The sequence below is a fragment of the Natrix helvetica genome (assembly GCF_964273705.1).
Source record: "Natrix helvetica genome assembly, chromosome: 1".
In the NCBI taxonomy this organism is placed as follows: Eukaryota; Metazoa; Chordata; class Lepidosauria; order Squamata; family Natricidae; genus Natrix; species Natrix helvetica.
This window is the reverse complement of record NC_138548.1, coordinates 64,643,151-64,671,146: the sequence shown is the minus strand read 5'-3', so window position 1 is coordinate 64,671,146 and position 27,996 is coordinate 64,643,151. Positions and strand designations below refer to the sequence as shown.

Genomic DNA, 27,996 nt, shown 5'->3' with positions numbered 1-27,996 from the left:
TATGAAATGAAGAGTCCATATAGTTCAATGAACAAAAGGGAAAGTTCATGAGGACAAAGATCACAGTTCAGAGAGAGGCTGGACGAAATTCAGACATGGAGCATCACACTCATTGTTCTTTAATTGGTTGCACAGAAAGGAGCAGCTGGGATGCCATTTAGCTTGCTAGGATGGACGTAATCAATGGGTTGAAGTTGAGATGGAAGTAATTCTCTTTTGAAATTCAGTTGCTCAGCCAGATGATCCAGAGGTAGCCAGCATTTTATTTTTGTCCATTGAATTTAAGACTGCATGCACAGCATGAGGACGTGCTTGGTTATGGATGCCCCTATGAGTGGCCTTGAGTGGGCAAACTCAGAGGTTAACAGATGGTGGGTCAATGGCCTGGGCAGTTGGCACTCAGGAGAGGTACAGAAGAGGGTGACAGTTGTAGGGTCTTGGAAACAAAGACTTAGTCTGAAATGACCTGTCAAAAAGCCTGACAATGGTAGGCCACACTACCTCTCAAGATAAACTGCCTCTTCTAAATAAGCATGCAGGAAATACTGTCTGATTGGTGACATAAAAATGTTCCACAAAACATGCAAATTACTGAGTATCAGAAACTGCATTGGCTGCTAGCGCCATGCTGCAAAGACTCCATCATGGGAGCAAAACAGCTAAATCACAGATAGCTTCACAGTAAAATCTACATTCACAATACTAATAGGTTTCTAGTGTTAACAAATTATACACAATTATAAGCTCTTAAAATGCAACATACTTCTCAAGCAGTTGCAGATAATGAAACATTATCAGCTATCAATAATTTGTTGGCACTTCCACTTTTTTGTTTATAAAATTTCCAATACACTGTACCACAGTTATGTGTCTAAACAGTGAGGATGTTAATGGAGTAATGACTGTTCTACTGGCCAGGCAATGGGATCAGTAGTGATTTCAGTGCTTAAAAACAAATGTACAAACCTCAGGTAGAGGTGGGACTCCATGTGAGAACTTTTGTTGAACTTACAAATGGTGAAGAATGGGCCATGGCCAGCATGCAGCATTATTTCCATTGTCTAGTTCAGATGGAGAACAGGTGCTTTTTATTGATCTGTAAACTTACCAATATAATTTTCCACAGTTTTAACCTTTTAAATATTTTACAGTGCTTTTATGCAACTATATTGCTTTTTGATAATTTTAAATTTTAAAACTTAGTTTCAAAATATTTTTTCCTACTTCACTGTGCCCTAAGCAGGAAGTAAGACTGACATGACAGTGCTTTGGCCTCACTCCATTTTAGGTCACTGACCCCACCATACCCAACCTAACAGTAGTTAATTTAGTGTTAGCTAGAACTAATACTGAAAACTTTACGCATTTCCCTCTCTACATTCAATCATTAAACTACAATAATGCTGGTAAAATGGCAGGCTTAAATCTTACACTAGAAACACCTCTGACAAATATACACAAGCAAAGTATAGAGAACAAAACAGGTCAAGAATTTTTTTTTCTATGAAACATCTGGTAAAACACATTATATTTACATATACACATTGTCAACATAGTCGCATTCATTTGCATAATTATATATTAATAACAGAAAAAAAACTTCACTTCTGCAAAGTACAGTACATCCTTCTTGAAAATAAGGTAAGGAGGGGTTTAAAACAATCTCACGTTTAGCATGATCAACCCACTTTCTGTGGATTGGCAGCCCGAACTCCTTGCTCATACGTGATCCGTTGTGTTATTAAATACTGTGCGGCCTGGGTTGCAGCTGGTGTTCCAGTAATAGTTACCTTCCGATTCCTTGTGCCAGGAACGAATTCTCCTTTTTTGGAGATCTGTATCCTTGCACCAGTCAACTCTTGGTATTCTACTAATGTTTTCCCTCCTTTTCCAAGTATTGCACCAACTAAGTTTTCTGGCACTGCTATTTCAACTACATCCTTTGAGCCATCTGTGGATTTCTCTGTTCCTAGAATAGCGCTGGCAGCTAGAGGAGAAGCAGCTCCAAAATATCCATTGGTTGCAGCAGTAGCAGCAGCCAGGCTACCTAATGCAAATGTCCCCGCCGTACCACCAGCTGTACTGCCACTGGCTGAGGCTTCACTCGCATAGGTGGCCAACAAATTGGCTGCTGCTGCTGCTGGATTGGCACTGGCAGCTGCTGCAGCCAAAGCCCCAGTCGCTGCTGCCTGACTTAAGCCTAACCCTAAAGTATTGAGATTATATCCATAGCTGGCTAAGGTGTTAAGTGCAGAGGTGATGGCCACCAGGTCATTGCCTGTGAAGCCAGATAAAACTGCTGGAAAGGCTGCAACTCCAGCAAGGTTTGCATGTCCTAAGAGCCCTGCCGCAGCTGCAGCTGTTGGTAGTACTTCAGCAGTGTTTGCATAAGGAGATCCCGTTGGATTGGAATTGGCCACTGGACCTGTAACATTAGCATAACTGATATTGAGACAGCTGCCACTCTGTGGATCCTCTTGTATCTTCTGGATGATAAGTTCAACAGCTTTTCGGTTTTGTTCAGGTTCTCCGCTTACAGTAACAACCCTCTCTTGTAAGTTGATCCCATCAGGTTTCTGGGAAAGCTGCACCCAAGCCCCTGACTGCTCCATTATAGCCTTGACTGTAGCACCTCCCTTCCCTATTATCAGACCTGCTGTGCTGTTGGGAACTATTATCTTTACCTGTAATTGAAAAAAATATATATGAATAATACTTCTGTTTTGCACATACAATATAGTTAAATTCTTTATTGCCCCTAATAAGTGGAAAAGCTCAAAAGTGTTATTTTCTTACAAATATGAGTTTGAATTAAGAATCAAGCTCATACTTTTAACTATTTATATGAATTCTGACATAAAACGGTATATGGTTTGAAAAATATAGTCATTGCAGGAAAAATAAAATTCTTAGAGCTCATTTAACAGTGAAATACTTAGACAAATTGAAATTATATTAGTAAAATAAATAAACATATTTTATAATAATTTTGTTCACGATTCATCAAATAGTCAATAACAGATCACCTTCTAATAAATCATTGGTCATCATTCAATACATAACTCAACAGCATTTCTGTAAACAAATGCTTCAGTGAATTAGAAAGCCTTTGAATGGAAGAAAAAGTAATTGGACATGTATCTATTCTAATTGATTATTTTAAGTTCATTATTTTTATGGTCATTATTTATTTATACAATGACTATTCTGGTATTTTCTAACAAAAAGCCCTTACTTGATAGTAATCCTTTATGCACAAATAATCTAAGATGAAAAAGAATAAGGAAACATGGGAATTTGTGTCAAATTTCAGGGGAAATAGTTCTCTATGCAATTTTTCATTTTTCTTAGATAATAATTTAGCTAAGGAACTAATTAAACTAATTGATACTGAAATAGCTTCAAATGGTTAAAAAATCAGATTTTTGTGCAATTACATTTAAGTAAGAAATGTGTGATATCTGTATTCCACTTATATTTACCTACCAATATCCCACTCTAATCATAATATATGTTTTTCTAATTCAACATGCTACTTGGGTTTGAGCCAGACAAACATTTTCCAACAGAATAATGTTATTGAAGGCAATTCCTATAATGTAGGAAATTTTGCGCCAAATCTAAACTATGATTGCATTTGTTCAATTCTTAATCAACTGTATAGAATTTAGTGTTAAAATTAACTGGCCTAGAATACTTACGCAGCATATTGTATATCAATACACAACCATTACCTAAGATTTAGCTCAACACATGCTGAAATTGTATGCAAATCATAAAATAGATCATAATCTCTGTACTTATGACTAAGTTTCCCCTGAAAACAATAACACTTGAATTAATCAAGAACAAATCATTCTTCTAATTTGTAAATGTGACTTAGCTCACTACATTGATCTAAACTAAGATTATACTATAGTGACTATCTTCCATTTTAACACGTTTCCTATATCTTTTTAGCATGTTTTATGGATATCTCATTCTCAATAGAATAATAATTTATGAAGCTTGTACGCCACCTGACTTTCAATAACTCTTGACATCATGGAAATATTAGGATGTTATTTTTCATAGTTAAGCTTGGGATACATATTAATGTAGACAGAACAAATCACATTTATTAAATGATGTCTGCACATGGTTCAATTTTTAAAGTGTCACCGAAACTGATCACAGTATTCTCAAGGTACTATACTATGTTTCTAATAGCAACACAGTTGCATTGGTGACTGGTCTGAATGAAAGACAGAGAGAACTCAGATACATAATTAAAATATTTAATTGCTATTTCCCCACCATTCTACACCATGTAATGTGTCGTCTCCATATAAACATCTTAATATGAACTTGATTTCTCTATTCTTCCACCTATTTTATGCCTGAGTCAAAAGTGCACAATGGAGGGCAAAGAAAACTTACAAAAACCTACTAAAATTGCTAATAAAGTGTACATTTTAGCATAACAGAATAAAGTAATTAAATGTATGATTGACAACAAATTATACCAATTATATTTGATATTAATTAAGCAAAATATAAAATAAAACCAAGTCAATGTAATGATTGGACATTTTTCCTATTAATGTCAGTGTTTGGTTCCCTCTCTGCTATTCAGAGATTGTGTTCTGTTGTTAGCTCAAAAGAAGTTGCATAACAAAGGTGTATTCTTTTCCCTAAAAATGTTTGCCAGTCTTAAAAAAAGACATTCAAATTACTATGTATAATTTTAGTCTCTCCAGGAGCCAAATATAGACATATTTGATAGAAATACCAAGAATCACTTGAATTAGTGAATTACATGTTTTGTATGTAGAACTTTCTACCCAATATCTGGAAAAAAAATATTTTCTTGTGATACACTTCATTTGCTATTTGTATATTCTAAACTTTATTCTAATACTTAGTAAAAGTTCTTTTGAAAAATAAAGTACATATGGGAAAGTATAGCAGAAAACCATAATGCATGTTAAAAATGTGGCCATTTCAGAATGTGAGTTTTTTATGATTATTGAAACGATTATTGAGGTCCTGTAATAATCTAATTTGCTACCGATGTTTTGTAACATTTATTGTAGTATTCTTTGAAGATTGAATACAATAACATGCAATAATTTATTTTTCATCTGATTTGATTTACACAGTTCAGAAACTTGATTTTAGTAATCAATATAATGTAATGAGAATATATTGCCTATTCTTCATTACATGAAAATCTATAAATTGATTTTTAATCCACCTAATATTGACAAAGATGTGTAGAAACTGTTATTTAAAGAAAAGGGGCTGAAGCAATTTTTAAGTCCAGGAGAATGATTTAAAAGCAGATTAGGCAGATACTACCCTAATTCACTGTACTACAAAAACAGGAGCAGGAGGCATCACACAATTTGACTTGAAGATTCTTTAAAATTAGTCTCAATAAAAATAGTTTTAGTCTTCTTGAGGAATTGATCTTGTCTATGCAGTGCGGGGGTGTCAAACTCGTAGCGTCAAGTTTTTGTCAAGTGCATATCACAAGTTTTACCATTCGCTAAACCGTGGGTGGGCGTGGCCAGCAAGTGACCCATTTGGTCCGTGGACCACAAGTTTGACACCCCTGATGTAGTGGAACTGACAACAGCTAATTATGTTAACTTCTTCTAGAGAACATTTCTTTTAAGGATCAGATTCTTAGGTTTAGGATTTTCAAGGGTTTGTAGAACCAGTCCCACCTAGAATATCTTATACTAGTATAGACTGGACGATAACAATGTCCTTACCTAAATGGAGACAGTTGTAGGCCTCTGTTGCATGAATGCATGAATGCCAACAATATTTTCTTCTAAATAATTTCTTTTGGCCCCCAGTGAAATTGTAGACAGCAAGTGCTTATTATGAGTTCACATTTTTTTTTCTAGCCAACACGTGTAGAAAGTTTTGAGTTTTGTTCCAGATGGAACGTGGAAACCCTTGAGTTATTCTAAATTTTGTCCCAGACAAGTGTTACAAGATTCTAAGTGACCCTGCCTACTTTGAAATTAATCACTTGGTTTTTTTTGTACCTTTATCTAGGATAGCATTTGGAGTAAGAGCATATGCAGACTACCATCACTACCATATACAGCATTAAGATGAATTTGACTAACAAGGTTTGGATGCTGCGGAAGCTACAAAACCAGCAGAAGAAAGAAAATAAGGGAGGGAGGCCTTTTTTTGCAACTCATTAAGCAGCTTTTTACTTCGGAAATTTATGATAAACACTGAAAAATGACAGAGCTTTCAAACTGTAGAAAGCTTTTTCAAACTGAAAAACAAATGTGCATTTTACTGCCTACACATATGAAACAGCACTATCATTCAAATCCATGCAAAAAGTTAGATTTTATACATTTAAGTAGAAATAATAAAAACAATGAATCAAAGCTGTTTTCCCACTGCCATCTCTGTATGCTATAAAGAGAGTGAAGGGGGCATATCATTTAGAATAATTTGATATCTACTTGAAAAGAAATCAACCTTGTGCATGCATTGTACATGTTCATGTTTTTTTCTTTGCCCCAAAATACATATACAAATACTTTTTGTGTATTAAGCATATTTTGACTAGTGAAAGCACACTATATTGATGCATAGTTTTAATATAATCTGTATCTTCCATTTGTTTTTATGCCATGGTCTAAAGGCACTTTGTACTTCACACATTAATGTTTCATAACTTTCAAATTACATTTGCAAAAGCAACTGATGAATTCTGAATTGCCTCATTTATGTGCTTCAATTTTTTATAATAATAAATGTGGCTGCCTGCACATCGACATATACAATAAGGCTGTGTAATATTTTGGTTTTTATTCCAAAAAAGCATTTCAGAGATGAAAATGAAGAACTTGCCTACAACTTATTAAAGTAGCCACACAATTACGTGGGAATATATGGAAGCTCGCAGAAGCAGGTATAAAATTTTAAGGAAAGATATGCTACTCTGAGGAACTCCAGACAAGTATTACATTTGTATTCTCATGTATGCTAACACACACTTTTGAAATTGAATCCAAAGTACTGAAGCCCAATGTGCAATATATAAAATAATTCACACATTTGGTAATATAAAATGTGATCAGATGTGTAATATTGTTATATAATGCACCCAAACATTCATTTAAATTTAAAAGCATTCGGTATGATTATTTCAAAATCCTAGAATTAAAATATGACAATGGCATAATTTTCTACCAAAATACCCATATTATAAGAGTATATTTTTACTGTTCCAAAATCAGTAGCAGTTGGCTATATCAGAAATCACTTCTTGAAAGTTTAAACTCTACTCTATGGGAAGTGAGATGTGGTTTATTTATTTTATGTGACGGCAAGCTGTGTTACACTAGTGACTGAAGCTGACACTTTTCCCTATAGGCTTAATGCCACTGACATTAGAGGACAGATTTCAAAGTGGGTAGAAAGCAGTAGTTTACAAGCTCTCTCTTTTAGGACTTCCCCCATTTACTTACTATTTCTGGGCTATAAGCTAGTAAAGGCCACACTTAAGGGACATTTGTTTAACATAGATGGTCAAACAGTTGCTGGTAATGCTACTCATTTATTGATTGGTTAGATTTATTTTACTTTGTAAGAGAAACTTCCCCCACCCCCACCCTAAACTGTAATATTAAAAAGGATACTGTATATTTCTGATTTATTTTTTCTCCTCTATGGATAACCAGGGCAAGATTGGTACATTCAGTATAAGACTAGTGAAAATATGGTAGCATATTTTAAAACACTGTAAAGAACAGAATGTTTAAATGTCATTGTTTGCCATCTGAAGAACATTTGAGAGAGGGTGTTCTCCATGAGGAGATGATGCAATTTTAGTTGCTAAAGTAATTTTTAATAAAAGTGGATGCTCAAAACCATATTTAATTCATTTTTAAACAAAAACATCACTATACTCTAAAATCAGCAATAATCTGTTGTCATTTTCCCAATGAATGCATTAACATCATTTTCTCAGAACTACTGAATGTCTTAAAAACAATAAAATACAAGTTTCTAGAAAATGATGCCTGTCATGATTTTTTAAAAAACTTGATTCTCTAGCGAACTCAATCTATTAATTTTACTGCTGCTTTGTGGCATTGATGGTGGCACAATCTATTTGTAAAAGTTATGCTCTATTTCAAACAAAAATGGATTAACTGAACAGGATTTTCATCACAGAATTATATGGCCTATATTCATTCCAGCAAATTATTTAAAATGGTTCTCTTTGACTATCAAAAGTTTTTGATAAAAAAACATTAAAACCTCAAGAGTTGTTTATAAATACATTTTCTTTTTTTAAAGAACAACATTGTGAAATGCTTTTCACTAATTAAAGTTACTCTATTTGTGAGCCAACTAGATCATATATAGCAAGGGCCAAAGTTGGCAACTTTTAGACTTCCTGGAATTTTAAGTCTTAGAGTTGTCAAATTTGTAGACCCCTGATCTAGGTAAGATTATCAAAAATAGAACAGAAAATTGTCTTGAACATTTTTTGAAAATTTGTAATTAAAAGAGATCATGAATAGTTCTTTATTTATGTGGCACAGTGGTTAGTGCGCAGTACTGTAGACTACTTCCGCTGCCTGCCGGCAATTTGGTAGTTCAAATCTCACCAGGCTTAAGGTTGACTTAGCCCTCCATCCTTCTGAGGTGGGTAAAATGAGGGCCCAGATTGTTGGGTGGCAATATGCTGACTCTGTAAACTGCTTAGAGATGGCTAGAAAGCACTGTAAAGTGATGTATAAGTCTAAGTACTACTGCTATTGCTAAAGTGAAATGACCATGCTTATTCATCTGTCCAGTCAGAGAACAAGTAAAGTTTTTAATAATTAAATGGTTCATAAATTGTATGTCGTTATAAATGAATGCAAACATTTTAAAGGTTCTTCCCTGTGAGTTGAGGGAATACACATAAAGGAAAGGAATAGTTTATATATTCTACTCCTTTAAAGTCTAGTTTATTTCTGAGAAAAAACATCACTATTAGGGTTTCTAATATCAGATTGCTTGGAAAAGATTAGTTGTTTGGAGATTGCTATTTGGTCTTCCTTCCTTCCTTCCTTCCTACCTCCCCTTCCCTTATCTATAGATCCTTTGGGAGAAGCTAAAATTGGGCACATCACATCACATCCATTCCCTTCTATCCTTGTCTTTACAATTTGCCTGATTGCTAATGATTTTGCAAACTGTCTGCATTAGCAAATATGACCTTATTTTCTCTCATTAGTTTCATGATGGTTTCATAAATATCTACTCACAATTTTAAATATTTGATAAGGGACAGAAGCCACAGTGCCACCACCCCCACCACCCCAAAAATGGAAAAGAGCTTCTTGGGTAGATAAGTGATTTATGAGGGAGGAGTGTCAATGGATAAATATTTTCAATGTGTTTGAGAATGAAAAAGTCAATACGGTTTTCCATAGATAAAAAAACACACAATTCAATTATTTGTTAGTAATAGCTAAAGAAAATGCATATGTGCAGCTTTCCTGTCTTCTTAATTAACCAAGCAACATAAAAGCATGCATTTTGTAGGTTTTGATTCAAAAATGAAAGATACGTAATATTTATTGTTTGGGAAAGTATTTCTGTTTTCAGGAAAATTGAAAGAAAGTGAATTAACAATGATTTTACCACAGCACAAGAATTAAAGGAATTTAATTTGCTTTAATTTTAAAAGTATTAAATAGTGTGGGAATTATCTCCCAAGATTCTCTCCTCATAATACCCAATATCAAAGGCAGAAAAAAAAATACTGGACCTCAAAGGTAGGTGCCAATTTGAGCCAATGATTTATAGATCCAGTGCCTTTGTGATATGTTTAGAAACCATTACCTACCTTCTCTATCCATTACATAGGTTTATTCCCTGCTAAGCACAGACACACAAAAACGGTTAGGAAGTTTTCTGCTCTTACTTGCTTCTCTCTAGCAGATGTCTATCAAGGCAATGGAGATTAACATTTTGGAGTCTATAATATCAAAACACTCTTTTAAAAAAATAAAATAGCCTGTGTCCATAAACTATTTTAAAAATATGCATTTGTATTAGAAAACATATTTCTGTTGTGAGTCTAAGCTCTTCAATGGTGGCTTTCCAAATGAGTGATATGTATTTATCCTTTGCTATTATTGTTACTCTATGGCTAATCTGATAAATCATTTTACACACACACATACACACACACACATTGAATTACTGAGTCACTAGTGCAATCTTTTAAAATATGAAATAAATATATTATCTTGTTTATATAAGATGTCTTTATTACATTGTTAGCAGCAACAGTTCACTTGCTTTCCATTATTCTCATTTTTGGGGGGAGGAAGGGTATAATTTCCCATTCTACTTTAAAAATAGCTATAAAGTTGTTAAATGTTATTTTTTAGGTAAGTAATCTAGAAAATTACATTTCAGGTTACCATTATTTTTCTAAATTAATCTTTGTTTTAAAAAAACCACCATTTTACAAACATGTCAGAAATCCTAGTCTTTCTATATTGGGTTTTTTTTTTACAAAATAAAACGAAGGCAATATAGCAGTTTAGCAGAAAATGTGATAATCTGTTGACATACTCAAGGGTACCCCTTTAGGGATAAAGTGATACAAACAATATTCTACAGAATAATTGTTTGTTGCTATTGTGTCACTGACCCAATATAACAGTGAAGCCTATGGGAATGAAAGACAAGAGAAGTGGATGAAGAAGAATAAGAAAACTTGTAAAAGGATGTTCTGGGTATTCTACTAGTAGGCAGATCTTGAAATGAGCTGATTCAGAGGTTGTTAGAGGCTCATTCTGCTCTCTTCAGATTTTCATCAATTGAACAGATTTAACTGTAATGCTTTTTTTTACCTAAATTAAAGTATTCCCCATTACTTACCTGCCCTGAGAGTTTAATGAATTCTGTAAGTTCTCTTTAAAATTTATTCTTACTCTTTGATATACTATTGCTTATCTCTATTTCTTTTCCATATCAGTAACTGAAAATATATAGCGGTCTGTAAAACTTTACAATGAGTTTAAAATCTCAATTTTTTCCCGTAATAAATGGCATCATTTTCATGTCAATAGCACAATATATTTACCCAGAAATAGTGCCTATGTGCTTTGTTGAATTTTGACAGAATATAAGGACATAGTATTTTGTGTAAATAAACAATAAAAAAGAGCAAATATGTGTGCCATAAGGATACTTCTGTAATATAGTTGCAATATTGACAGTTACGTCTACAGTTGCAGTTGAAAAGGGCCTTGAATGGATTGGGAGAGCCTTTTGATATAAAAGGCCCAAATGTTGCACATTCTCACATAGTGCCCTGGCATTTATTTCAGACAAATGAGCGATAATTTTGTCTAACATAATAACAAAATACCTATCTGTGCTCTCTCTGTAAGATATGGACTGGATGGGTGGTTAACTTGAACATAGTGGCTATGATTGTTGATCAAGATGCTACCGTTTTTCAATGTGCATGTAATGCATATTTTTAAAAAAAGTAGGATTCTGATCACCCAATCATTCCCACACAATTTGAAGTGGTTGAACTGATGTAGAAGATGACCCGCTGAGCCCAAAGGAAGGATCAAGCATGTCATTAGTATCGTGTCACTTCATACCCACAAGAGATCTAAGTCCCCCCCACCTTGAATTCTATTTACTCTTATCTTCCACCTATTTGGTTTGACGGTTAGCAGTTCAGATTCTTGTGCAGGGCACAAGCTTGCAATAAAACTTCATATTATTTTGAATTGCCTGGACTTCCTGATTTTCTGGTGTTTGACAGTCTCCCTTTCTTCATATACCAATACTGGAAATTGCCCAGTATGAAGATTTCTTGAAAACACCCGGAAGAAGATAGACAAATTTTTTTTAATCTATTCTAACTACACTCCCCACATGCAGTCATTGCCATCAACTGTTTGTAAGACATATTTTTTATAGTTGCTACTGTTTATTTATGAAGTGATCTGTAAACTGCATTGCTAAGGTTTCCATCACAGAATGTGGTATATAAAATTGTAATAGTAAATATAATGTTTTGGCTAAATTTAATTTAATTTTAATTTTAATTTAATTTAATGCTTCTAGACCGCCCCCTCTCCCGAAAGGGACTCGGGGCGGTGTACAGTTCATACAAAATATATCAGATACAATAAAATTAAGTATGTACAATTGACAGTTGACATGGAGGAGGTAAGAATGACATTAAAAGAACTGTACAAAGCAGATTAAAATAAGTTCAAACCCCTAAAAACAAATACAGTGAATTTAAAAACCCCTAAAATAACCAGATATAGTGCGTTTGCCAGGAGGGACAGTTGAATTATGCCAGGCCTGCTAATCGGAACAGGTGGGTCTTCAGTTTTTGCCGGAAGGAGCGGAGGTCAGAAGTGGTTCTAATGTCGGGGGGGAGGTCATTCCAGAGGGTTGGGCCCATCACAGAGAAGGCCCTACTCCTCGGTGTCGCCCGCCGGCATTGTCCAGTGGATGGCACCAGGAGAAGTCCCTCCCTGTGTGAGCGTATTGGCCGCAGGGATGTATGTGGGAGGATGCGATCCCGCAAGTAACTAGGTCCCGTGCCATGGAGCGCTTTAAAGATGGTAATCAGCACCTTGAAACGCACCCGGAAAACCACAGGTAGCCAATGCAGCTCGCGCAGGAGAGGTGTTACGTGGGAGTACCTCGTACTCCCCATCACAGCCCGCGCGGCTGCATTCTGAACTAACTGCAGTCTCCGGGCGCGTCCCAAGGGCAGCCCCATGTAGAGAGCGTTGCAGTAATCCAGGCGGGACGTCACCAGCGCATGAGTGACCGTGCGTAGGGCATCCCGGTCCAGTAGGGGGCGCAATTGGCGCACCAGGCGAACCTGGTGGAACGCCCCCCTTGCCACGGCCGCCACATGGTCATCCATTGACAGCCGGGCATCAAGGAGGACGCCCAAATTGCGCGCCCGTTCCACAGGGGGCAACTGCTCGCCCCCTATGGCCAGCGATGGAATCAGCTGGCTGAATCGAGGTGCCGGTAGCCACAGCCACTCAGTCTTGGAGGGGTTGAGTTTAAGTCTGTTGTCCTCCATCCAGACCCCGACGGCCTCCAAACACCGGGACATTACTTCGACAGCCTCGTTGGGGTGGTTTGGAGTTGAAATATACAGCTGAGTATCATCAGCGTAGAGGTGATACTCAACCCCAAAACCACGGATGATCTCACCCAGCGGCTTTACATATGTGTTGAACAGGAGAGGCGAGAGGACCGACCCCTGTGGCACCCCACAAGTGAGTGGCCTCGGGGTCGACCTCTGTCCCCCTGTTACTATATTACTAAGGAAGGGTACAATTTACAGTAGAGACGTTGGACAACTTTGGTTTAGTTTTACATTAAACATAAGAATGAACAACTGAAAATCACTGATGTTTCACTTACAATTAAGTTTTTTTAAAAAAAACCATAATTATAAGTCTCATTCTCTGATATAGTTTGACAATAGTATATTTATGAATGTTAGAATACTTATCTTAAATGTAATAGGATGTATTATGTTGTGTTTCATAATTCTATATTTAATAGTATGATACTTGATGTATCAAATACAAATAGCCTCCAAATCCTGATTAATATTAAATAGTATTTAACATTATTAAATATTAACTATTTAATTATTCATTCTATATTACCTGGGCCACAACATGCTGAAATTGCTGCTGGGATATACACCAAAAGAAAACATTGTAACAATTAAATATAGTGCAGCATTACAAGGATAGTTGCTTCTATGAAAAACAAATACTAATATTGTCCAAGACATGATTAATCTCATTTCTTGGAATCATGTTTTTAAGTTCAATTTTAATTTCAATTAATTGAAAATTTCATTGCAATTTTTGCTCAGATGTTTTACCTACTTACTCAGTATTCTTGACAATAAAGGAGAAAATTTGTAGCTCAGGGTTGAAAGGACAGCTTCTTGGAGCTCTCTGAGTTTAGTTGTTTTCTTGCAGATGTTTCATTACTCAAACTAATTAACATCATCAGTACTATTACTAGTGTGTTTGATGTTATAATACTAGCTAGTACTAGCACTGATGTTACCTAGTTTGGGTAATGAAATGTCTGCAAGAAAATAACCAAGCTCAGAGAGCACCAAAGACCCCTTAGTATTCTTGCTTTTCCATTCTCTGTCAACATCATACACACTTTTGATCTCCAGATTAATTATTTTTCTCATTGATTATACTTTTTTCATAACTCATTTTTCTGTCATCTTTTTTCTCATGTACTATAATCACTTCTGATCATCTCTTCATGTAAAACAATAAAACTTTCCATCATGATGCAAGTATGTGTGAAGAAACCTTCATCTAGTGTATTGCTATATCTGGCTTCTATTAAGAGGAGTAGGTATAGTTAACAAAAAAAAAAAAAATTAGCAACCAATTTCTAGATGAACTGGAGTCTTGGTAGGTTGGGATATTTCCTTTAGGGGCTCTTCCTGTCTACAAAGGATAATGATTCTCAATTGATCTGATATCTTAAGATATCACTTTTCTTTCCTCAATTCCCATTTCTTCTGCTATGACATAAAGTTGGATGAGATGAGAACATAAAGTTTAAGCTGCAATTATTTAAAGACAAAAATAATTAAATGTTAATTAATATAAGCACTTGAGATAAAACAAGACAATTTATGGAGACTGAAATAGAGCAGAATTATTCTTGAAAGCAAAATCAAATGATTAGAGCATGATGACATTTTAGCCTTATAAGTGAAGTCCTAGGTATTATCTATATAGAGAAACAAATGCTCATTATTTCATTCCCTAAGCTAATATCCATAAAGCAGTTTAGTTTTTTTTACTGTGTTATTACACTATATCAGATTTTAGGATTTATGTAATTACAAAAACATAGATGCAGAAGTATAAAAACACTAAATGGTAGTCATAAAATCTTTCTCTTTTATGTAAAATGTAGAAAAATTCTAAATGGCGGTCATAAATGTATCTGTATTTCTCTCTTTTATAATGTAGCTATTTCATAACCATGATTGGTAAAATTAAATTGTGCTTATTTAAGGCCTTCTGTTTATTTGTTTTCTTCATTCTATAATGTAGAAGGACTTGGTAGATCTACTGAGAGCCAGATATGCAATGGCAGATGAGAGATACTCTTAACAGTAAAGAATGTTTTGAAGAAGATACGGTTCTGATATCATTTGTGCTTGTATGAAGTGATTATCTGCTCCAATAGTGTGCGCATTAGCCAACTGAGCCTTATTTCATTTATTCGTTGCACATCATTAATTATGAGCAATTTAATGATTTCCTAACATCAGGGCTGCTAATATCTTTTTCTTGGCAGATTCTCAGACACAAGAAGCATGCAATTAGATGTGTTAAATCCCATGTTATTAATACTTATAAAACAGCAGCTGCATAATTTATTAAAATGTAAGTCAGAACTTTCCAAGTTTCTTTCTATACTGATTTATTTATTTTATTAATTATTATATTAACATAAGAAAGCTGCACTATGAGGCTGCTAAGTTTATAAGGCTGATTGGAGCACTTGGAATTCTGAGAATCTTCTGCTTATTTTCTCACAAAATTAGGATGTTAGGAGGTTTCATATTCACAAGATAGTTACAATGAAGAATACAACAGTTACATAACAATAATTGATCAAACTGCTATGACTTTCTGTAGCCTTACAACCACTTTGCTGTTTTCCATTCAAAGTAGGCAGACAGTGTAGGCACAGAATAGAGTGGTCACAAACTCATGAACACAATTGGGATGGAATTTATGTCATTAATGATGCAGTAGTAAAGTGAGATGCCACATGACAGCATCGCTTGTTAGTAATGTTCAAGAATTGCAAGTCACCAATCTAGTACCCAACTCAATGCAAACCACTCCGGGTTTGGTGCCTCCTAAACCCAAAACTCACTAAAGTGAGGTGTCCCCCACATACAACTATTTTCTCCCTCTCTGTGTCCTTTTGCCGGTCCTACATTTTGAAGGGCAGCAAGCAATCCCATTAATAATATGGCTCTGTGGCTTGCCACATTCTTGGAAGCTCCAGCCATCTTAGCATAATCCAGTCCCAGCCACAGTCACCCTTGCAATATAGGGGTACACCCTTGGAGTACCGTCACTCCAGGACCCCAGCAGACCCCAGCTGACCTGTGCTCCACTGCTCCAGTGGCCCTTTGCTATCTTATTAATTCTGATGATGATGAGGTGTGGCCAGCCTGGCAGCAGAGCCAAAATGGGATTGGGCTTCACATTGTTGGGGGGGAAAAACGTCCATAGTTTTACTGTTTAAGATAGTTAAATATAGTTTAGATAGTATATCTATTAGGTGCATCAATAGCTGATTTGAAATTCATATTCAAAGTGCGTTTATCATTAGCTCCTCATTAAACTACAATGGTATTAAGTGGGGGTGATGAAAACTTTGCCTTAGGTCCAGCAGTGATTTGCATTAAGAAGTGGCAGAAATGCAAATTTGCATATAACACAGAAATAGATGGGATAGCTAATATTCTAAAATTCAAAATAATCTTGTTGGTTATGGGAGTAATAAAATAAAAACAGAGAAAAATATATGCTTCCATAGTTAGGAAAAAAAATGAACAGGGCTTGGTAATAGTATGTGTGAAAAGCTTAGAATTGTGATTAATTACAAGCTTAATATGAGTCAGCAGTATGATGGCCCAGCAAAAAAAGCATTTCCAATTTAGAATGCATCAATTGAAATATAATTTCAAAATGACAGGGAGAAATTGTTTCACTTTATTCTGCTTTCATCAGAGAAAGTCAACAAATTTGATCAGAGACATAAAAAAAAAAAAACCTCCACTCAAGACAAAATGAAAAAAAAACAAACCTGGGTGTTATTGATGGCATGGGTGGTGATAGTGGTATTGGGCAATATGACAACATTAACAATAATATATGATGGTGTGTTTTCTTTTGTTCCAGAGGAAAGGACACAGAATAGAAATTTAGCTATAGAAAAGTGAATACTTGGGACGCGGTGGCTCAGTGGCTAAGCTGAGCTTGTCAATCAGAAGGTTGGCAGTTCAGCGGTTTGAATCCCTAGTGCCACATATCAGAGTGAGCTCCCATTACTTGTCCCAGTTTCTGCCAACCTAGCAGTTCGAAAGTAGGTTAAAATGCAGGTAGAAAAAATAGGGACGACTTTTGGTGAGAAGGTAACAGCGTTCTGTGCGCCTTCGGCATTTAGTCATGCTGACCACATGACCACGGAAACATCTTCGGATAGTGCTGGCTCTTTGGCTTTGAAATGTAGATGAGCATCGCCCCCTAGAGTCGGGAACAACTAGCACATATATGTGAGGGGAACCTTTACCTTTACCTTATTAGGAAAAGTTCCTAATAATAATAGTAACTGCATTTATTAAAGAAAGTGGTATCTTCTATTCACCAAAAATGATTAGGAGAATTATCTATGAAAAATGCTTTCATTTCCTGAACTGATAAAAGAGGTCTTCGGTCCCTACAACTCTATCCCAAAATGTTTTCAACACACTATTTTATTATGGAGCAATCTGGCATTAAATAACAGTACCATCAGATTTGTTGATTCATTACAAGGGCTAATACTAGTGCTTTGAAGTTTATATGCATACATTCAGAACAAATACAAGAATATACTACCCATGCATTGAATCATTATTTGATAGAGATTACTGATAGAAAAAAAATGAGGCCACTTATTCAGATGACATTTGAAATGAATTAAACAAAGTCATCAATAATGAATCTACCAGGGACTAAGCTTTTATGATAACAGTATAGTGAGTTTTCAAATTCAAAGGCAGCAAGGCATAGTAATATCTGAAATACAAAAAATATATTATATTTAGATTATGCTCATGAGCTTTCTTTATAAATTAGATATGGCACTGTATAAAACAGTATGTTAGTTTAAAAAAAATAAGAATTACTGCATCTCAGCTGAATAATTTTTCTGTTTTTATAATCATCATCATCTATTTTCTTGTTAAGAATTCAAGGTTCATCCATAATCTGAGAATAGATTTTTGCCAATTACCCTTGATAAACGAAGAAAAGCAACAATTTAAACAAGAGTAAGAAGAAAATGTCAGGTTTTTACTGTGCCACATTATAGATATAAATCACCTTTAAACAGGTTATTTAAACAGTTAAACATGGCTCCCAAAACTTAAAAGCCTCAAACATAAAGGCATTCAAGATGACAATTCCTATTCTAATACAACATGTCTCAAATGGGCATGCTCAGATTCATTTATAAATATTTATTTATATTCTGTCTTTATTGTTTGTAGAAATAAGTCAAGGCAGTGAACACATATAAGTATGCAGTGGAGTACCCCAAGGCTCTGTTTTAGGCCCAGTACTCTTCAACATCTTCATCAATGATTTGGATGAGGGAATAAATGGGGAACTCATCAAATTTGCAGATGACACCAAGCTGGCAGGAATAGCCAACACTCCAGAAGATAGGCTTAAGATACAGAAGGATCTTGACAAACTTGAACATTGGGCACTATCTAATAAAATGAAATTCAATGGTGAAAAGAGTAAGGTTCTACATTTAGGCAAGAAAAATGGAATGCACAGGTATAGTATAGGTGATACCTTGCTCAGTAGTAGTAACTGTGAAAGGGATCTTGGAGTCCTAGTGGACAACCATTTAAATATGAACCAGCAGTGTGCAGCAGCTGCCAAAAAAGCCAACACAGTCCTAGGCTGCATCAACAGAGGGATAGAATCAAGATCATGTGACGTGTTAATACCACTTTATAATGCCTTGGTAAGGCCACACTTGGAATACTGCATTCAGTTCTGGTCGCCACGATGTAAAAAAGATGTGGAGACTCTAGAAAGAGTGCAGAGAAGAGCAACAAAGATGATTAGGGGACTGGAGACTAAAACATATGAAGAACGGTTGCAGGAACTGGGTATGTTTAGCTTAAGAGAAAGAAGGACTAGGGGAGACATGATAGCATTGTTCCAATATCTCAGGGGTTGCCACAAAGAAGAGGGAGTCAAACTATTCTCCAATGCACCTGAGGGTAGAACAAGAAGCAATGGGTGGAAACTAATGAAGGAGAGAAGCAACTTAGAACTGAGGAGAAATTTCCTGACAGTTAGAACAATTAATCAGTGGAACAGCTTGCCTCCAGAAGTTGTGAATGCCCCAACACTGGAAGTCTTTAAGAAGATGTTGGATAGCCATCTGTCTGAAACAGTATAGGGTTTCCTGCCTAGGCAGGGGGTTGGACTAGAAGACCTCCAAGGTCCCTTCCAACTCTACTATTGTATTGTATTGTATTGTATATCTAATATTAATACGACATCTTTCTTTTATAGTTTTATGATAAAATATTTTTTATAAAATATAGTAAGAAAGAAAAACCCCAAGGGGAAAAATACTATATTCAATTAAAAATTATTATCTATATTTAGAAGTAACAGCAACCTCTACCATTTCATCTTTTGGGGAAATCTGTGTAGATCTAGCTCTGCATAATTATATTTTCTTTGTCTGTGAAAGAGCTTTACAATTCTTAAAACAGATTTCTTTAAATATAGTTAATTAATACCTATTAGAACAGGGGTGTCCAAACTTGGGAACTTTTAAGATTTGTGGACTTCAACTCCCAGAATTCCCCAGCCAGCATGGCTGGCTGGGAAATTCTGGGAGTTGAAATCCACAAGTCTTAAAGTTCCCAAGTTTGGACACCCCTGTATTAGAACATCCTAAATACTGTAACTTGGTTTTAATTGGTAGTAAAGTGAACATATAGGTATGCAATGTTTAGTTACTCCAACTAAACATTATAAATATTCTTTCCTAATATGAAATGTCTTCAGACAGCGATGGCTCTTTGGCTTTGAAATGGAGATGAGCACCGCTCCCTAGAGTCGGGAACAAGTAGCACGTATATGCGAGGGGAACCTTTACCTTTAATATGAAATTGATATATATCAAAGTAAAGCTTATGCATTGTCACTTCCTACTATGTTAGTAGTATAGATACAGTATGTGAGGGGACAGCATTCTTCACTTGTGTTCTTATCTAAATATCAGCAGTATTTGGCAAGAGGTCAAGTCTATTTTCATAGAAACGATTATGTTACACTGTTTCAGTATAGTTGCTGATTTCCAAGCCCCTGCCCCTAGAATGTGCAGCAAGCATAAACTAGTCATCACTGATGATTGAATAGGCTTCACTTGGACAGATTCCGGTAGATTTGTGAATAGTTATATCTGTTAGCATATTTACATGGTACAAATCAATATAACAAGCTTTGCAAAAGTAACCAGCTGGACATATTTTTATAACACAATGGAATGAAAGTGCTACATTTCTTGTCAAACTGACTAAATCAAAAGGCAAAGATGAATATTTCTTTTTCTATCAAATTTGTTATTTTCAAGTTCAATTCCGTTCCATTATTTGTTAAATCAATAATTACCTTGGAATGAACATTTGCTATGTACAAAAATGTATTATGCATTTTTAATACTGTAACTCTACTAAACCTGATAGTTTTGTGAATTAATGTAATAAAAAACAAATGTGTGTGCATTCCATTTTCTGGAAATACATATTTTTATACCTACTTTCGATACAATATGGTTCTATGGTGTATGTATATACATTTATTTTAAATACACACATATTAAATACTGTAGGAAAATTGTAGCATTCATTTGAAATCAACTACCATTCCAAAACCTTTTTTGTAAATAGTAGTATCAAGCCAGGTAACTTCATCTTGCACATCTATCTGTTTTTTGTTATATAAACATATTTGCATTTGTCTGTTAACTATTTTAAGATATTTTTTATCATATCACACGATTATATTGAATAGTTAAATTCAATTTATAAAGTTTCCCAACTTCAAGTTACCTGTCGTTTTTTTTTCCAGTGTAACATAAGAAAGTGAATTAGTAAGGAGGTCAAACAATGAGCTCAACAAGAAAGAGTTATCAAGGAAGTTGTGTATTCTGGACACAGTATGTTTATAACATACACAGAGTAGTGACAAAAAAAAAAATCTCCTGTGAAATTCTGACATATATTCACCAGTTACTGTGCCATCATGTGAAAAAATATTCACACTCCATCTAATTTTTTGTCCCTCTTTAACTTAATTGGCATATCAATATTTTACCATTATCCAAGCTGTACTTGAACAAAAAATGACCTTGAGATCATTTATTCAATAGAAAATTAATTAATATCCAATTTCCTTCTGTGGAAAAAGTAAGTACACCCTTGGTTTTAATGCCTTGTATTGTCCCCTTGACAGAAACAACTCATAATAGGTATTTCTTATAATTGTCTACCAGTCTCTTTGATATTTATTGGAAGAATGTTTCCCCACTCGCGCAAAAAAAAAAAATCAATTATGCAATGTTTGAGAGGTTTCTTTCATGCAGTCCATTTGAAATCACTCTACAACATCTCAAATAAATTTTGATCTGGGCTTTGATTTGGCTATTCTAGATCAATTTTTAGTCATTTTTGATGGATTTACTGGAATGTTTAGGGTTATTATCATGTTAAAAACTCCATTTTTGATAAAGCTATAATTTAATGATGGTCTAACATTATTCTTACCACCCTCTGTTACAATGAAGAATTCATAGTGGCTTCTATGATGGCAAAGTAGCTCCAAATCATAACATTTCCACCAGCATACTCTACAAGTAAGAGTCAAGTTCTCTTGATGAAGTGCTGTAATTGTTTTTCTTCTTCTGGCAATATGGTGTGATAACTGTATATTTGCCTTGTATGTCCAGAGCAGCTTACTCCAGAAATCCCAGTCTTTGCCTATGTGTTCATGAGCAAACTTAAGTTTTGCCCTGCTGTTCTTTCCATACAGTAAAAGATTTCCTTCTAGGACCTCCCACATAGACTTAGCTTGTGAAGTTTTTTTCTAATGGTAGACTGCTGCACTTTGACAGTAGTGAGGGCTAGCTTTTAAGTCATATTATGATATTCTGCAGTTCTTTCAACATCTTACACTCTGCTCTTTGACTGAACTTGTTGGGTCAGCCTGACCAGGACCAGTAACTGGTAGCAATTTGAAAACTTTTCCACTTGTGAATGATATTCTGGATAGTGGATTGATTAAATATTTCAGATTTTTTTAAAAAAAAAAAAGATTCTTTTGAGATCCTCTCTAATGATGTTCTAACGATCTGTATCTCTTTTAGTGCCCCTAATTCTAATTTTAGATATTTCAGGTAGTGATAAATGTAAGGGTATAGTTACTTTTTCCACATGTAAAATTGGCACTCATGCTTATTTAAAATGATACTTATACTATATACTCTTTATCAATATTGTTAAAATGAATGTATGTTGAAATAAGTTGGAAAAGTTAAAAAAAAAGCTTTTAAGGCTTATTCAATTTTCACGGATAATCACCTTTCTGCAAATCTATGTGGAGAAAATGATCTGCAAAGAACGTCTACATGGCTAGAAAATGATATACCTTCTCAATAGTGAAACATTGTTTGTGAAATTACTTTTAGAAAGTCTTATCTGATATCCATATGAACTTTTTAAAATGTCACTGATATAGTAGAATTTTGTAGCACACTTACTATATTTTTAATGCTTTGACGTAAATTTGCAATCCAACTAGATAGTAGGTAGAGTAGAAATAAATATTTTAAATTTTAAAATGAGATACTACCCTTTGAATAAGCAAAAGGTTGCTCTGACAAAGTTGCATCACATTTCAATTAATCATATTAATGTCTACTTATTTGCCTTTGCTGTCACATAATAAAAGATACATGGAATTATTCCATTATTACTGAGGATCTATTTAAAATTGCACAATTTGATGAATGGAGCAAAATAATTGAAGGCTGTAGTCTGCCTTTCCCACCATACAAATGAAAACTACAAAAAATGGGGTGGATAGATGGATTGATGATATATGTCTCCTTGAGGGATGGGATAGTTCCCAAGTGGTCTATAGAAGGCATGTATCACTGTGCTCCTCACATTTTAAAAAATCTGTAGGATTTTATGAAAAGGAAACATAAGTGATTGGTACTATTACCAATGGAAGAAAAGGAAGAAAATGGCTAGCAGCAAGGTAGATAGTTTTGATTACAGTGGCGATTGATGCATTATTGGAAGACTTGTTGGAATACTTTCTCCAGCGCTTTATTAAAATTAATCACAACAGTATCTCCTTCAGAAGGAAGCAGTAGTAATACTATTAAAATGAACCTGAGCGATCTTTAGTGCTGTCTGAGATTTTCTTATAGATGTTTCGTTACCTAAACTGGGTAACATTATCAATGCTAGTGATCATCATCATCACTAGCAATGATGGTGTTACCTAGTTTGGGTAATGAAATGTCTGCAAGAAAACAAACAAGAGTTCACCAGAGAGTTCGCTGAGAGAGCACCAAAGACCTCATTTCAACCCTGAGCTACAAATAATCTCCTTTAAAATGAACCTCCCAGTATCAGCTAGAATAAAACAATGTCCTTAGAAGCTAGAAAATGTAATGGATGCCCCAAATATACTTTAATTTTGTAAACCATTGTGAAAGCCTTAATCCATTTCAATAGAAAGAAAACCCCATCCCTACACCCTATCCTTCTCCAAAGAAACAAACAATCCTTACTGCTGACAATTTTTTTTAAGTAAAGTGTGTTCTGGGGAAGAAAAGGACCAGCAAGCTGAGTTTTGTCTGCCTCAGATATTAACGTAAATCAAAGAAGCATTTGGACAGGTAATATACCGTATTTATCGGCGTATAACACGCACTTTTTCCCCCGAAAAATAGGGGGCAAATGATGTATGCGTGTTATATGCCGATATACGCCAGGCGATATACGCCAGGTGCACAGAAAAGGATCACGGAGCGCTTCGCCCCAAAAGCAGCTGCTTTTCTGTGCGCCTGGCGTTTAAAACATCCGGCTATCTAAACGCCAGGCGCACAGAAAAGGATCGCGGAGCGCTTCGCCCCAACAGCAGCCGTTTAGATAGATAGCCGGATGTTTTAAACACCAGACGCACAGAAAAGCAGCTGCTGTTGGGGCGAAGTGCTCCGCGATCCTTTTCTGTGCGCCTGGCGTTTAGATAGATAGCCGGATGTTTTAAACGCCAGGCGCACAGAAAAGCAGCTGCTTTTGGGGCGAAGCGCTCCGCGATCCTTTTCTGTGCGCCTGGCGTTTAGATAGATAGCCGGATGTTTTAAACGCCAGGCGCACAGAAAAGGATCGTGGAGCGCTTCGCCCCAAAAGCAGCTGCTTTTCTGTGCGCCTGGCGTTTTAAACATCCGGCTATCTATCTAAACACCAGGCGCACAGAAAAGGATCACGGAGCGCTACTCAGCGGGGTGTGGGTGAGAGGAGGAGAGAATGGATGAGCCGTCTCTCCTCTCCCCAGACTCCCGACTAAAAGTTAATAAAAAAAAGGAAGGAGGGAAGGATGGAACTGGAAGGGAGGCAGGGAAGGAGGGAGGGAGAAAGGAAGGATAGGAGGATAGGGAAAGAGGAAAGAAGGCAGGCAGGCAGAAGGGAGGGAGGTGCAAGGAAGGAAGGAAGCATAGATAAGCAGGAGGGAAAGAAGGCAGGCAGGCAGGAGGAAAGAGGAAGGAGGGAACTGGAAGGGAGGCAGGAAGGAAGGGAAGGAGGAAGGGAGGGTGGAAGATAGTAGCAGTAAAAGCAGCAGTGTTCATAGTTGCTTTTACTGTCCTTTTACATTATTTACCTTATAAGTGGTAATAATATTAATAAAAAAAAGTTCTGAGCTACCCTTATTTTGCTTCAAAGTTCTTTATTTGAAATTTAATTTTTTTTCCTGAAATTTCCCTCTTAAAATGAAGGTGCGTGTTATACGCCTGTGCGTGTTATACGCCGATAAATACGGTAATTTTGCCTCTTTTGAGATGAAGTTATCTCAGAACTGTGTTATATCGCAGGGTGAACTTCAAAAATTTCAGCAATGGCTTTTTTGCCCAGATGCTGGGGGGGCATGGACATGGTGTAGTTGGCCTTCTTGCACCATGGTGTGGGGACAGTTTTCACCTTCCCCAGGCTCTGGAAGCTTACCTCGATCATCTGGGAGGGCAAAAACTGCGTCCCTCTGGCTCTGGAGGTCAGCTACAGGCCGGAAACAGATGGAGAGTGCGCACAGCTGGCCGGGCTGAGGAGACGCTCCGCTTCCACCTCCTCTGGAGCTCCACTGGGCTGGGCGGGGGGAAGCCGGCTTCAGGGTGGGAGGAGGCGGCCGAGGGATGGGGCAGGCGCTGCTCCGCCACAGACAGCAAAGGCCTGGTGGGAGGGGAGGAGAGAGAGGGGAGGGGGAGGCCAAAAGGCTTCGGCTCCCCTTGGTGGAAATGGCGAAGAGGAGGGGCAGAAAGAGGAAAGGGTGCAGCTGCAGCCCAGCTACACATATAAAGGGACCATCAGGACGAAGCTGGAGAGAGGCCGAACTATTCCAAATATAGTACACCAGCGATGGCAAACCTTTTTTTGTTCATATGCCATAAGTGGGGGGAGCACAGGGGGGTTGTTTGCAGGCATGCCACACCCATAATACAATGTGCGACACCCCCCCAGTGTGCATGCGCACACTACAGGCACAACCCCATTTTTGCATGCTTTTTTCACCTCCCCAGGCTCCAAAGCCTTTATAAGAGTATGGGGAGGGCAAAAACAGGCCCCCACCCCTCGGAAGCCCTCCGGAGGCTTCAGGGACCTTCAGGAGGCTTCCCTGAAGCATCCGAAGGAGTCAAAATGACCCTCCAAGCAAACTTCCGGTTTGCTCGGAGGGTCGTTTTAAGCATTCCGAAGGCTGCAGGGACCTTCAGGCTTCCCTGAAGCCTTCAGAGCGCTCAAAATGACCCTCTGAGCAAACCGGAAGTCACTTCCAGATTTCTTGGAGGGTCGCTTTGAGCGCTCCGAGGGCTTCAGGGACCTTCAGGAGGCTTCTCTGAAGCCTCTAAAGCAGTCAAGACGACCCTCCGAGCAAACCGGAAGTCCGTTTCCGAACTTCCGGTTTGCCCCCAGGGACGTTTTTTTGCACTCTGGAGGCTTCAGGGAAGCTCATGAAGCCTCCGGAAGGCCTGCAGGGGGGCAGGGGAGGCTCTTTTTGCCCTCCCCAGGCGCCTCTAAAGCCTCTGGAGGCTTTAGGGAGGGTGAAAAATGGCTTTAAAAAAGGGTGAACTCGCGTGCCCTGACAAATGGCTCCGCGTGCCACAGGTTCGCCATCACTGTACTATACTCAAGAAATGAATGATATGGTATAATGCAGTGATGGCGAACCTATGGCACACGTGTCACAGGTGGCACGCGGAGCCATTTGTCAGGGCACCGTTTTTAAAAGCCATTTTTGTGCCCTCCCCAGGCTCCAGAGGCTTTATAGGAGCCTGGGGAGGGCGAAAAGAGCCCCCCGCCCCCCCGGAGGCTTCAGGGACTGTCCCTGAAGCCTTCGAAACACTTAAAACGACGAAGGCATCAGGGAAGCCTCCGGACAGTCCCTGAAGCCTTCGGAACGCTTAAAACGACCCTCCAAGCAAACCGGAAGTCACTTCCGGTTTGCTCAGAGGGTCGTTTTAAGCGTTCCGAAGGCTTCAGGGACGCCTCCGGATGGTCCCTGAAGCCTCCGGAGGGCCTCCGGGGGGGCGCGGGGGAGGCTCTTTTCACCCTCCCCAGGCTCCTATAAAGCCTCTGGAGCCTGGGGAGGGTGAAAAAAGCATGTAAAAATGGGGGGGTCTGCGCCTGTTGTGCCCGCATGCGCACGGGGGTCGCACATTGCATTATGGGTGCAGCACGCCCGCACACGACCCCCCTGCGCTCCCCCCACTTGTGGCACACGAGCCAAAAAAGGTTCACCATCGCTGGTATAGCGTGTGTTGCTTTTACGTCCAGCAGATGGCGCTGGTTTTCAAAAAAGCATGTTTTTACAAAAAAACATGTTTTTACCTGTCACAGGTGTGACATCTATGTAATTTATGTATATAAAGACATATGTATATTAGAATGCAATGTTGTGTCAAAATTTCAAAGCAATCGGTGAAGAACTTTAGGAGATTTGAGATTTTGAACAAACATACATTACATTTTTATTTATATAGATATAGATGATCTTTCTCTGATATAGAATTAAGTTGCAGTATGTACTCAATCACCTCTAATGTCATGATTCTCCCACGGGTGGTATTTTAAATATATCTGCTACATTCCTTATTGTGGAACTAAGACATATTCTAAAGGACTAGAATATTAAATCAAGATTATCTGAGGCCTAGAAATGTTCAGCAGCGGCATGTTTCAGAACTTTTAATATACAACTAGAATTCTCTACTGATTTCAGAAAAGCTATGGAGATAGAAAACAGAAAACTATACCATTTAGAATTAGAAAACTTCAGAATCATTTGAGGCACATGACTAAGCACATCTTTATTCCACTTTATGGAATAGAAATACCACTTTTTCCTGTTTATGATGATTTTTTAAAAAAAAAAACATTAGAACTTTCACCCACTATCTCTTTTCCTACTTATAGATATGTTTTAGTAATATTCCTTTGATGTTGTATTCTGTTTGCCTTAACTCCCCTGAGACAATCTGTCTCTCAGGATATGGGCACATGATATCGTCTGATATATTATAGTCAGACACATGCAATCACTTCACTTAGTTAATATCACAATGGATTAAAATATCAATATGAATTATATCTGAGAAAATAAATGTTGAAGAAACAGGATTTTTGAGGGTAGGTGTAGGCGGGTTGCCTTCAATGCCAGTATTCACGCCTGCTAGGTTTTTGAGGGGCAGTATTCCTAGATGTGATTTGCCATTGCTTTCTATCTAAGACTAGGAAAGAGTCACTGGTCCAAAGTTACAGTGCTAGACTAGACTAGAACTCATAGTCTTGCAGTTTCCACC

At 37.1% G+C, this 27,996-nt stretch overlaps 1 protein-coding gene across 8 annotated transcripts in view; it reads right to left on the bottom strand.

The window, feature by feature from the left end:
* Nucleotides 1-27,996, bottom strand: part of NOVA1 (NOVA alternative splicing regulator 1) — a 148,345-nt gene that overhangs the window by 10,093 nt on the left and 110,256 nt on the right. For 6 of the 8 annotated variants that reach the window (XM_081935825.1, XM_081935823.1, XM_081935824.1 and 3 more), the window contains one exon: nucleotides 8-2,684. The exons of the other annotated variants lie outside the window; for them this stretch is intronic. In XM_081935825.1, coding sequence (XP_081791951.1) covers nucleotides 1,680-2,684 — 1,005 coding nt within the window. In that variant the 3' untranslated portion in view covers nucleotides 8-1,679. Of the gene's footprint in view, nucleotides 1-7; nucleotides 2,685-27,996 lie in introns of those variants that run through there. 8 annotated transcript variants of the gene reach the window in all.